Genomic DNA, 12,500 nt, shown 5'->3' with positions numbered 1-12,500 from the left:
ATCAGACCAGCGACTGTATCCATCAGACCAGCAGCTGTAACCATCAGACTAGTGGCTGTAACCACCAGACCAGCGACTGTAACCATCAGACCAGCAGCTGTAACCATCAGACCAGCGACTGTATCCATCAGACCAGCAGCTGTAACCATCAGACTAGTGGCTGTAACCATCAGACCAGCAGCTGTAACCATCAGACCAGCAGCTGTAACCATCAGACCAGCAGCTGTAACCATCAGACTAGTGGCTGTAACCACCAGACCAGCGACTGTAACCATCAGACCAGCAGCTGTAACCATCAGACCAGCAGCTGTAACCATCAGACTAGTGGCTGTAACCACCAGACCAGCGACTGTATCCATCAGACCAGCAGCTGTAACCATCAGACCAGCGACTGTATCCATCAGACCAGCAGCTGTAACCATCAGACCAGCAGCTGTAACCATCAGACCAGCAGCTGTAACCATCAGACCAGCAGCTGTAACCATCAGACCAGCAGCTGTAACCATCAGACTAGTGGCTGTAACCACCAGACCAGCAGCTGTAACCACGACACCAGCTCAACACAGCACCATCCAATCCAGAGTGGCAGGAGGCAGCTGACCAACACACAACTTAGACCTAACAACCAATTACCCTCTAAACCACTGCCTCAGGCGTTTACAACAAGTAATTGTTATTATGTTTTCCAATATTGGAAAGGCTGGCAGGTCATGACGAAGACTTCTCATCGCCCTCGCTAAAAGCAGACTCTTAAAAGTCTAACTTTGCCCCGGGGGTCGACAGGTGACAAAAAAACAGACACACACACCAAATATATCGCAGTCATGGGTATAAGTTACAAAGAAAACGTTAATTATGCACTACGGGCTCACCATAGCCCGTGCTACTTGGAACATTTTGTTCCAAGTAGCGAATCTTAAACAACAATAATGTTGATTATGCTGGACTCATCTCATTAGGTCATGATGCCCTGTGTTGACTTATTGAATTGTGACCTGAAATGACCTTGAAGCTCATTAGGCCTATTTTGATTTAATCTTTCAGGTATATTGATAATTGCCTAAATAGACTGTATAATTACTCTCATTTCAATTAATGTTGACCCACCTGACCCCTTATTTAGGCCTGCATATTGTACTTTAAACGATGTTAACGAGCTTGTGTTAAATAGTTTAACTTCGTAGTAAATATGTTAATATAAGTATGTTTTGAGGATGACCTCGTATGACTGTTGACCCATTAAGACTATATAGCACAAGGAAGGGGTCAGGATAAGGATTTGGGATGGGACCGGGGGAAAGGAATGGTACCCAATCACTTGGGCGGTCTGGGATTGAACACTGACCTGCATGAAGCGAGACCGTCGCTCTACCGTCCAACCCAAGTGGTTGGACGTATGAGCACCTGACCTAACCACATATGACCCCCCCTGTTGACCTCGTAAGAGGTGTTTAGAGAAAGTGACTTAGCAGCGTGTGAAAGATCTGTTGACCTCGTGTTCTCATCTTGTCCCCCCCCCAGGGCCCGGCCATCGACGTGACTGACAATCTCATCACTAAGAACGTCCTGGTGCTGGAGAACATCCAGGAGTCAGCTAACTACACCTGTCAAGCGCAGTCAACTCTGGGCCTGGTGACCAAGGACGTGGCTGTCAAGGTGCAAGGTGAGTGTCAAGAAGGGGGGAGGGAGGGAGGGCTAGAGTCAAGGGGTAGTTAGTCGGAAGGTGATTTGTAGCAGTAATTGCTCTGAAAGTGACCCCTCCGTCTCTCCCTTCCTCCCTTCCCCGCAAGGTGAGGCTTGGGGCTATAGGTGACAGGTGTGTGTGTGTGTGTGTGTATGTGTGTGTGTGTGTGTGTGTGTGTGTGTGTGTGTGTGTGTGTGTGTGTGTGTGTGTGTGTGTGTGTGTGTGTCACAGCTCACACACCTGATAGCATCCTCAAGCAGGCAGGTTTTTATCTTAACTCTGCGCATATATGTAGCAGGCATTCCGGTTGGCATTCTCCCTTTTCCCCCTTAGCTCTTTCCTCCCCCTCCCCCCTAGCCTTTTTCTACCTGTACTAGGCAGGGATGCCCCTTGCCCCCCTTTAATAGAGGGGCATAGACATGCCCCCCCCTTACATGCCCCTTGCCCCCCTTACACTGAACTAGGGCAGTAGGGCACCATCCACACACCAATTTCATTCTCATGGTGTCTTCTATTGTTATACTCCTGCTAGGGTTGAATGCCAGACTAAATTGCCATTTTTAAATCCGTTCTTGGTCTGGCGTAGCACGATTTTCAGATTTAGTTTTTTTTAGTTTTTAATTCAGATATTTCTGTTCTTTAGTGTTTAGGTAGGTAAGAGGAAGGTTGTGATTTTGATTGTTATGCAAAGTGGTTATGTTTCTTTCCGTGTTTCTCTGGAGTCTTTGCCTCTCTCTCTCTCTCTCTCTCTCTCTCTCTCTCTCTCTCTCTCTCTCTCTCTCTCTCTCTCTCTCTCTCTCTCTCTCTCTCTCTCTCTCTCTCTCTACACCAACAATGAAGCCTCCTTAACGAAATGGTCGTTTGAAAGAAAAAGCCAACAAGTTAACTAAGCCAAGATGCCGGGAGAGTCCGTAAGGCTGGAAATCCACAGTTGGAAGGGGCCGGTTACAGACCTTATTGGTCCTGTCGCTTCGTTCCCGATTATTCATCCTTTAAATTAATCTAGGAAGCTGCGGTTATACACGGATAATGATGTCCTGTGTATGTGTACACACACACACACACACACACACACACACACACACACACACACACACACACACACACACACACACACACACACACACACACACACATTTATCTGTGTATTTACTATTTGTATTTGCTACTTGTGTCTGCAAGATCGAGCTATTAGCTCTTGGACCCCGCCTTTCTAACCAATCTATTTTTCCTCTATTACATCTACTACATATATTTCTAACACACACACACGCGCGCGCACATCCCCAGGAAGCAGCCCGTAGCAGCTGTCTAACTCCCAGGTACCTAGTTACTGCTAGGTGAACAGGGCATCAGGGTTGAAAGTAACGCTGCCCATATGTTTCACCCTCGGCCGGGAATCGAACCCGGGCCCTTAGTTCTACGACCCCCGATCGCTATCCACTCAGCCGCAGACCCCTAAGTGTGTGTGTGTGTGTGTGTGTGTTTGCGCGTGAGAGAGAGAGAGAGAGAGAGAGAGAGAGAGAGAGAGAGAGAGAGAGAGAGAGAGAGAGAGAGAGAGAGAGAGAGAGAGACAGAGAGAGATATCTATGAACCGATCCTCCTTATTCATTAAGGATTGAAGTTGACTGGTTTCCATCCGGCGCTTCACGTAATGGAGAAGTTGATGAGTAGATGGAGTATGAGGTGGAAATTATGACCCGTTATCTTGAGATGATTTAATTTAATTTGAAATTTTTAAATTTTTGAGATTCCCGTAGTGGGGAATCGAACGCCGACCACGCAAGAAGCGAGACCGACGCTATACCGTTGGAAGGGGGTAAAAGATGAAGGAGAGGAAAGGAGGATGAACCAGCGAGGAAGGAGAGAACGTAGGGAGGGAAGAAGAGGAGGGGAAATAAATATTCCTTCTGACCTCTTCCCTGAACCCTCTTTTGTGTGACACATTTTCCCCTCTACTGTAATTTCCCCTCCCTCTTTACCCCTCCCCTTCCCCGCTCACAGTCTAGTGCTCCTGGGGATAACTGGGGTTATCTTGAGATGATTTCGGGGCTTTAGTGTCCCCGCGGCCAGGTCCTCGACCAGGCCTCCACCCCCAGGAAGCAGCCCGTGACAGCTGACTAACACCCAGGTACCTATTTTACTGCTAGGTAACAGGGGCATAGGGTGAAAGGAACTCTGTCCATTGTTCCTCGCCGGCGCCCGGGATCGAACCCGGGACCACAGGATCACAAGTCCAGCGTGCTGTTCGCTCGGCCGACCGGCTCCCTGGTAGCAGTGGGGACATGACCGGAGGATACAAGATAACCGGAGTGGTGAGCCAGTCAGCTGATAATGTTATTTTGACCATCAGGTTCAATTTTAAGGTCCGGTTGGCCGACTTTAAATGGTCGCCTCTCATGATAAGGTTTCCGGATGCCAGATTTTTACTCTTATCCGGCGGACGAGAGCCGGTTAGCGGAGAGCGTGATAACCGGAGTTTGGGGTCTATGTTGACCCCAATTTGGGGCCCCCCCCCCCACCATGTTTACCCCCAATTTAGGTGCTAGCATGTTGACCCCCCAATTTGGTAAGCAGTTTTTTTTTTTGTAATTTACGTGGTTACATAAACTTACATTTTGATTTTCGGCCATTTAAAAGTAGGAACATGGGTGAGATGTGGGGGGGGGGGGGTGTTAGTAGTTTACTTGTTTAGAGGTAAAGTCTTTAGAGACGCAAGTTCGATCCCATCCCATGACTTCATCATATACAAACGTCTTGTGATACATCAATGTGTATACTTTAGTATATTCGTCTCTGTTTACTTATGAGGTTTACACGTGTTCCCCCTCGCAGCCCTGCCGCGGCCTCCTGATAACGTGCGCATCAGCGACATAATGCCGACGTCTGTGCGCATCACGTGGAGCTACGACGTCAACCCTGGCGAGGTGTCACACTACGCCTTGCAGTACAAACCGCGCCACGCCGACCGGGATTACGCCGAGATCACAGGCCTCGTCACGAAGTTCTACACCGTCAGCAGTAAGTTCTTCACCGTCAGCAGTAAGTTCTTCACCGTCAGCAGTAAGTTCTTCACCGTCAGCAGTAAGTTCTACACCGTCAGCAGTAAGTTCTTCACCGGCAGCAGTAAGTTCTTCACAGTCAGCAGTAAGTTCTTCACAGTCAGCAGTAAGTTCTTCACAGTCAGCAGTAAGTTCTTCACAGTCAGCAATAAGTTCTTCACCGTCAGCAGTAAGTTCTACACCGTCAACAGTGTAGAAAGGGGGGGGAGTAAAGGGGGGAAGGAAAGGGGGGAGGTGGAGAGTGCAATTGCTGTAAATTACATTCTTTGACCTATGTATTTTTAACCTTCAGATTATCTAGTTATCTTCATATTATTCTACTTTCTTGTAAAAAGAAAACTCAATTATTTATAATTAGTATTATATGTATATAATACAGACCTACAAGCATAGCGTACTTATATATGCAGGCCTACAGACATTGGCCACGAATGTATAACTTAGGCCTTCAAGCCTAGCTACTTAAGTATAGACCTACATGCTATTGTTATTGGGAGGGAGGGTAGTAGTTAATGTGTTAGGGGTGGCAATGGCGATAGTAGGTCCACTCCTAGCACTAGGAGCCCCGGCTAGGAGGTTATCTTGAGATGATTTCGGGGCCTTAGTGTCCCCGCGGCCCGGTCCTCGACCAGGCCTCCACCCCCAGGAAGCAGCCCGTGACAGCTGACTAACACCCAGGTACCTATTTTACTGCTAGGTAACAGGGACATAGAGTGAAAGAAACTCTGCCCATTGTTTCTCGCCGGCGCCTGGGATCGAACCCAGGACCACAGGATCACAAGTCCAGTGTGCTGTCCGCTCGGCCGACCGGCTCCCTGGCTAAGGAGGAGGAATGGCTAAGCTCCTAGGTTTAGTGTCCCAGGAGTGGCTAAGCTCCTAGGATTAGTATCCCAGGAGTGGCTAAGCTGCTAGGATTAGTATCCCAGGAGTGGCCCCCCCTGTGGCAGGGTGCCTAGGGCGGGCAGTGCCAAGGGAAGTGCCTCGTCTACACCTGCTGCCACCCTCGCCATTCGTTCACTTTCCGCTGAGCTTTTCCAATCTTCCGCCGTTCTTATTGGCAAGTTTCTTCACTGGAATAGGTGCCGGACGGCCGTCTTAAGGGAGGTGGGGGGCGTGCACCCCTCTTCCCCCCCTCCCCCATCTTCGCCCCCCTCTCCCAGAACTGTGATTCCGTTTCCCACCGCGAGAAATCATCCCTTATTCTAACTCGGAGAATCGTATCACTTTTTTTTATTACGGTGTCTATAACTTTAGTGTCCACTTCTCTCTGGGAGCTTTTATATAGCGTCTCATATGCTTCCGTTTGCCTCTTTTGGGGGCGTTCCAACTCCTGTTTGCCTCTTTTGGAGGCGTCCCAACTCATGTTTGCCTCTTTTGGGGGTGTTCCAACTCCTGTTTGTCTGTTTTGGGGGTGTTCCAACTCCTGTTTGCCTCTTTTGGGGGCGTTCCAATTCCTGTTTGCCTCTTTTGGGGGCGTTCCAACTCCTGTTTGCCTGTTTTGGGGGCGTTCCAACTCCTGTTTGCCTGTTTTGGGGGCGTTCCAACTTCTGTTTGCCTCTTGTGTGGAGTCCCAACTCCTGTTTGCCTCTTGTGTGGAGTCTCAACTCCTGTTTGACTTTAACAAAGCAGCAACGGTAAAGCATGGTCATTCGGAAAGCGAGAATCATGCCGCCAATCAGAGAGCGAGAATCATGCCTTCGATCAGAGAGCGAGAATCGTGCCGCCAATCAGAGAGGGAGAATCATGCCGCCAATCAGAGAGCGAGAATCGTGCCGCCAATCAGGGAGGGAGAATCATGCCACCAATCAGAGGGAGAGGATTCGGCGAGGCTAAACAGTGCCATACGGCTTTCTTTGGCTTCCATCCTAAAGAAAAATGAATTCTTAATTGCTTGCTCTATTAGGTTAGTTTTTCTGCAATATCACGCAATCGCCGGCTATTAAGCTGATATTAATATAGCATATTATTAAGCCAAACACGAGCTTCTCCGCCCCTTTTTAAATATATTTTAAATAATTCCGTTAAAAAAAGCAAGAGTTGGCAACTGTCAACGTGACGTCATAAAAAGTAGTGACGTTAATAGTCTTCCGTGATTGGCTAGCCTGACGGTAATTTATTTAAAAAAAAACTTGTCATTTTCATCCTGTAAACTCATTGAATTAACGCGCAGAATCACATTATAATTTATATGAAGGAGTTTGGTTGTGAATTAAAAATGTGTTGAAGCCGTAATGAGTTCCGTTGCGTGCCCGCCAAGATTCAAACGTCAGGCGTCAGCCAGTGAGATCCTCGAGCAGTCTGAAGCGTCCAATTAAAACGCTGATGTTCGTAGCCGGTTTGTTTGAATTTTATTTTCTCGAAATGATGACCTCATTGATTTAATCAATGTTTTTTTATGTTTTTTGGGGCGATGCTGGGATCGTGAATTATTCATTTTTGTTTTGGTTCTAATCAGTGAATGTGTACTAAATATGGAAGATAGCAGGAAAGCCAATATTTAGCTGCTGAATGTATATTAGTTTATTCAATTTATATGGTTGTGTGTAAATGCACACGCGCGCACGCATGCACACACATAGACAAACTGTTTAACACGGGTGGTACGCGAACAAGGGGACACAGGTGGAGACTGAGTGCCCAAATGAGCCACAGGGACGTTAGAAAGAATTTTTCCAGTGCCAGAGTAGTTAGTAAATGGAATGCATTAGGCAGTGATGTGGTGGAGGCTGACTCCATACACAGTTTCAAATGTAGATATGATAGAGCCCAGTAGGCTCAGGAATCTGTACACCAGTTGATTGACAGTTGAGAGGCGGGACCAAAGAGCCAGAGCTGAACAACTCTGGCTCAAGCATAACTAGGTGCGTACACACACACACACACACACACACACACACACACACACACACACACACACACACACACACACACACACACACACACACACAGTCGTCGAGAAGTCGGACTGGCGAACAGTAACAAGTGGAGTACCACAAGGATCGGTGCTGGGACCAATTCTATTTCTTGTATATGTTAACGACATGTTTACAGGCGTAGAGTCCTACATGTCGATGTTTGCGGATGATGCAAAGTTGATGAGAAGAGTTGTGAAAGATGAGGATTGCAGGATCCTCCAAGAGGACCTGAACAGATTGCAGAGATGGTCAGAGAAATGGCTACTAGAATTCAACACGAGCAAATGTAAAGTTATGGAAATGGGACTAGGAGATAGGAGACCAAAGGGACAGTACACAATGAAGGGGAACAGCCTACCTGTAACGACGCGTGAAAGAGACCTGGGGGTGGACGTAACACCTAATCTATCTCCTGAGGCACATATTAATAGGATAACGACAGCAGCGTACTCTACACTGGCAAAAGTTAGAACATCATTCAGAAACCTAAGTAAGGAGGCATTTAGGGCGCTTTACACTGCCTACGTAAGGCCAGTCTTAGAGTATGCCGCCTCATCATGGAGTCCCCATCTGAAGAAGCATATAATGAAACTGGAAAAGGTTCAGAGGTTTGCAACGAGACTCGTCCCAGAGCTACGAGGGATGGGGCATGAAGAGCGCCTGAGGGAACTGTGCCTTACGACACTAGAAAGAAGAAGGGAGAGGGGGGACATGATAGGAACGTATAAGATACTCAGAGGAATTGACAGAGTGGACATAGACGAAATGTTCACACGGAATAGTAACAGAACGAGAGGACATGGATGGAAGCTCGAAACTCAGATGAGTCACAGAGATGTTAGGAAGTTTTCTTTTAGCGTGAGAGTAGTGGGGAAATGGAATGCACTTCAGGAACAGGTTGTGGAAGCAAATACTATTCATAATTTTAAAACCAGGTATGATAGGGAAATAGGACAGGAGTCATTGCTGTAAACAACCGATGCTCGAAAGGCGGGATCCAAGAGTCAATGCTCGATCCTGCAGACACAACTAGGTGAGTACTAGGTGAGTACACACACACACACACACACACACACACACACACACACACACACACACACACACACACACACACACACACACACACACACACACCCACTTCACAACACTTCCTGGCATTGAAAGAAATATATTTGAACGTTCGAATCAATGAAACTCTCCATTAAATAATATTTCAGTGTGGGGGGCGAGTGTTGGACCTGCATATATGACTGAACAATAACTTACTCTCACATTTCTTCAGAACTGGAGCTCGTAAATCCATTAAACCCAAATGATGGCCACTTTTGATATAGGGGTTCCGGCAGTAGCACTTGTGTGGCATATCGTGATGACGGTAATAGTTTTTAATGAATTGTTGAACACGCGTTTTTATAATGTCAAATTCTAACTATTTTGGGTCTCGAATTGTCTGAGGATATTTACACGTATTCTACACGAAAGGATTTTTTTGTGTGCTAGGTAAGGGTGCTACTGGGAAGGGTTCCCGGCAGTGCCCGGGGTGTGTCTGTTCATTTCTTGTGTTTTTCTCCCCAATATTCCATTTTCTGCCCCCCTCTCTCTCCTCCCTGCCCAACCACTTGGGCTGGACGGTAGAGCGACGGTCTCGCTTCATGCAGGTCGGTGTTCAATCCCCGACCGTCCATAAGTGGTTGGGCACCATTCCTTCCTCCTCGTCCCATTCCAAATCCTTATCCTGACCCCCTTCCCAGTGCTATATAGTCGTAATGGCTTGACGCTTTCCCCATGATAGTTCTCTCCTTCTCTTTCCCCACACCCTCCCCTCTTCCCTCATCTGTTCCTCTTTCCCCTCCTCTTTATCCTCCTCTCTCTCTTTCATCCCCCCTCTTCCCTCTTTCCCCTCCCCCCCAACCCCCCACCCCCCGCCATCCCTCGCAAGTAAACGGCGGGAGTCAACTCTACGGAAAACACTACCCCTGATTTTATTTGACACTATAAATCGCTGAGATTCGCCACAGATGCCGCTACTTCTTAAAGCATGGAACTTGGGCCGACCCCAACTGGCCTATGCCACACATATACTCTACCAAGTTCACCCTGCAAAGTTGGGTGAGACTACCCCTAAGCATCTGGCTTCCGACTTTGCACAGACATTCCGTTTTATAGATATAGATTACAGTGTACTATCCATAAGAATTTACACTTGGTAAATATTAGAGAGACTGCTTCGAAATCTGCACACGGAATTAACATGAGACCAGGAGGCATGGCAGGATGTGCAGAATACCCCCGTTGAAAAGCAGAGGTGCAACAGGTACTCTGAGAGAGAACTCTATCAACATCAGAGGCCCGAGACTGTTCAACACGCTTCCACTACACATAAGGGGCATAACTGGCCGACCCCTCACAGTGTTCAAGAGAGAACTATCAACATCAGAGGCCCAAGACTGTTCAATACGCTTCCACTACACATAAGGGCCATAACTGGCCGACCCCTCACAGTGTTCAAGAGAGAACTATCAACATCAGAGGCCCAAGACTGTTCAACACGCTTCCACTACACATAAGGGCCATAACTGGCCGGCCCCTCACAGTGTTCAAGAGAGAACTATCAACATCAGAGGCCCGAGACTGTTCAACACGCTTCCACTACACATTAGGGGCATAAGTATGTGTTTAAAAGGAGAATTTGATAAACACTGCTAAGCATATCTGATCAACTAGGCTATGATGCATACGTCAGGCTTGGGAGCAACTGCGTCGAAGAGCAGAGACCGGGCCGTGGGGACCTAACTGATCCCCGGAACAACACCGCCTATCAACAGGTATATCCACAAGGTACACTCCTCGATATATCGCATATACATCTTAACCGCACTTTCGTAACATTTCAATTTTTTTGTGTCCATATTGGATTTCTCACGTCGCTAACATGTCTCTCTCTCTCTCTCCTTCCCCCCGACAGATCTGACGCCCTACACGGAGTACGAGTTCCACGTGCTGGCTGTCAATAAGATTGGCCGCGGCCCGCCTTCAGAGCCTGCGATAGTTACCACTGGTGAGAGAGGTGAGGTGTTCAAATTCACATATACACACCTACATACACACTCCTACATACACACACACACACACGCATGCATGCTAGCATCATCTAATACAAAAAATGCATTAATATTCTCTTCGAATTTGAAATATTAAACAAATTTACTTTCATAAGCAAATATATATATATATATATATATATATATATATATATATATATATATATATATATATATATATATATATATATATATATATACTTATGTTACATCTAATAGGCCAAGTTGCCAAACAAGCAGAATTTTCCTGAAATTTTTTAGTTTTTCAAACAATTTTCTTGTCAGTTATTCAGGTTCTTATATATATATATATATATATATATATATATATATATATATATATATATATATATATATATATATATATATATAATGGCATTATCTGTTGATAAGAGATATTAGTATGCTTTCTAGACAAAAATGTATAGTCAATTAGGTGGAGTGAAGTTATGATTGGAAACACAGATTATTCTTAAGTTAGCGTAGTGTGTGTGTGTGTGTGTGTGTGTGTGTGTGTGTGTGTGTGTGTGTGTGTGTGTGTGTGTGTGTGTGTGTGTGTGTGTGCACGAAAAGCACGCTGCTATAATACCAGGTTGTGGAATATGATGAATAGGAGGAGGAGGAGGAGGAGGAGGAGGAGAAAGGTGAATAGAAGAGGAAGTAGTGAAAGAGGATCAATATAAGAACGAAGAATAGGAGGCAACGGACCAGAGGAGGAGGAGGAGGCAGCGGCGATAGAAGATAAGATACAGGACACACAGTGACGTATAAATATATGTGTGTGTGTGGGGACCATCACACGCACACACACGCAAACACACACGCACACGCTGATAGGTAAGCACCAGAGACAAAAATCCCTCCCCCCCCCCATAACTTTTCGAAACCCCTTTTTGGCGTGTTGGTGAATCCGAGAAGCCGTGAAGAATCCGTCAGTAATCCAGACATAATCCGCTTAGTCAACAAACGACCCTAATATGCTCATTTTTACCCTCCGCGTCTCTAAGGCTCTCTCTCACACCTGTGGCGCCCGTTTTCCTGCTCTCTGCTCTAAGACGCGTGTGTGTGTATGTGAGAGAAAGAGAGAGAGAGAGAGAGAGAGAGAGAGTGAGAGAGAGAAAGGAGAGAAAGATCGTACCTATATATGTGTGGGTTTGTATATTTAAGTCTAGCCTCGTGGTCTTCTGTATGCCCGTTTTCTTCTTAGTTTGTGTTGATGACTTCTTGTGTTATGGCGCCCACAAAGTCTGTTCCTTTGTTCACTATCCCGCCTTTTCCTCCTTTCCCAGCCCACGTTCAACGTTTCCCAACCTCCCCATTCCCCAGCCCAGCCTCATTCACCTGTGATATTTCCCCGTTCCTCGCCCCCTTATGTAACAGAGCGTTCGAACCATTCCCCATTTTTTTCACACCTCAGAACCCAAGGCTCATTCTACCCTTTTCTATTTTCATGTCACTGGTTCATAGCTCCAGTACCATGCCTCATACCTCATAGGCCCAATACCATGGCTTGTATCTCATAGGCCCAATACCATGCCTCATACCTCATAGGCCCAATACCATGCCTCATACCTCATAGGCCCAATACCATGTTTCATACCTCATAGGCCCTATACCATGCCTCATACCTCATAGGCCCTATACCATGCCTCATACTTCATAGGCCCAATACCATGCCTCATACTTCATAGGCCCAATACCATGCCTCATACTTCATAGGCCCAATACCATGCCTCAT

The 12,500-nt window shown here is 46.6% G+C and overlaps 1 protein-coding gene across 7 annotated transcripts in view; it reads left to right on the top strand.

Moving 5' to 3' along the window:
- Lar (tyrosine-protein phosphatase Lar) overlaps positions 1 to 12,500 on the top strand; it is a 249,502-nt gene that overhangs the window by 155,077 nt on the left and 81,925 nt on the right. For 5 of the 7 annotated variants that reach the window (XM_069339828.1, XM_069339826.1, XM_069339823.1 and 2 more), the window contains exons 6-8: positions 1,522 to 1,663; positions 4,520 to 4,705; positions 10,627 to 10,728. In XM_069339828.1, coding sequence (XP_069195929.1) covers positions 1,522 to 1,663; positions 4,520 to 4,705; positions 10,627 to 10,728 — 430 coding nt within the window. The remainder of the gene's footprint in view (positions 1 to 1,521; positions 1,664 to 4,519; positions 4,706 to 10,626; positions 10,729 to 12,500) is intronic. The other 2 variants (XM_069339827.1, XM_069339825.1) reach the window with 1 other exon arrangement.

This window comes from Procambarus clarkii, chromosome 42 (assembly GCF_040958095.1).
Source record: "Procambarus clarkii isolate CNS0578487 chromosome 42, FALCON_Pclarkii_2.0, whole genome shotgun sequence".
Taxonomy (NCBI): domain Eukaryota; kingdom Metazoa; phylum Arthropoda; class Malacostraca; order Decapoda; family Cambaridae; genus Procambarus; species Procambarus clarkii.
This window is presented reverse-complemented; position numbering and strand designations above follow the sequence as displayed.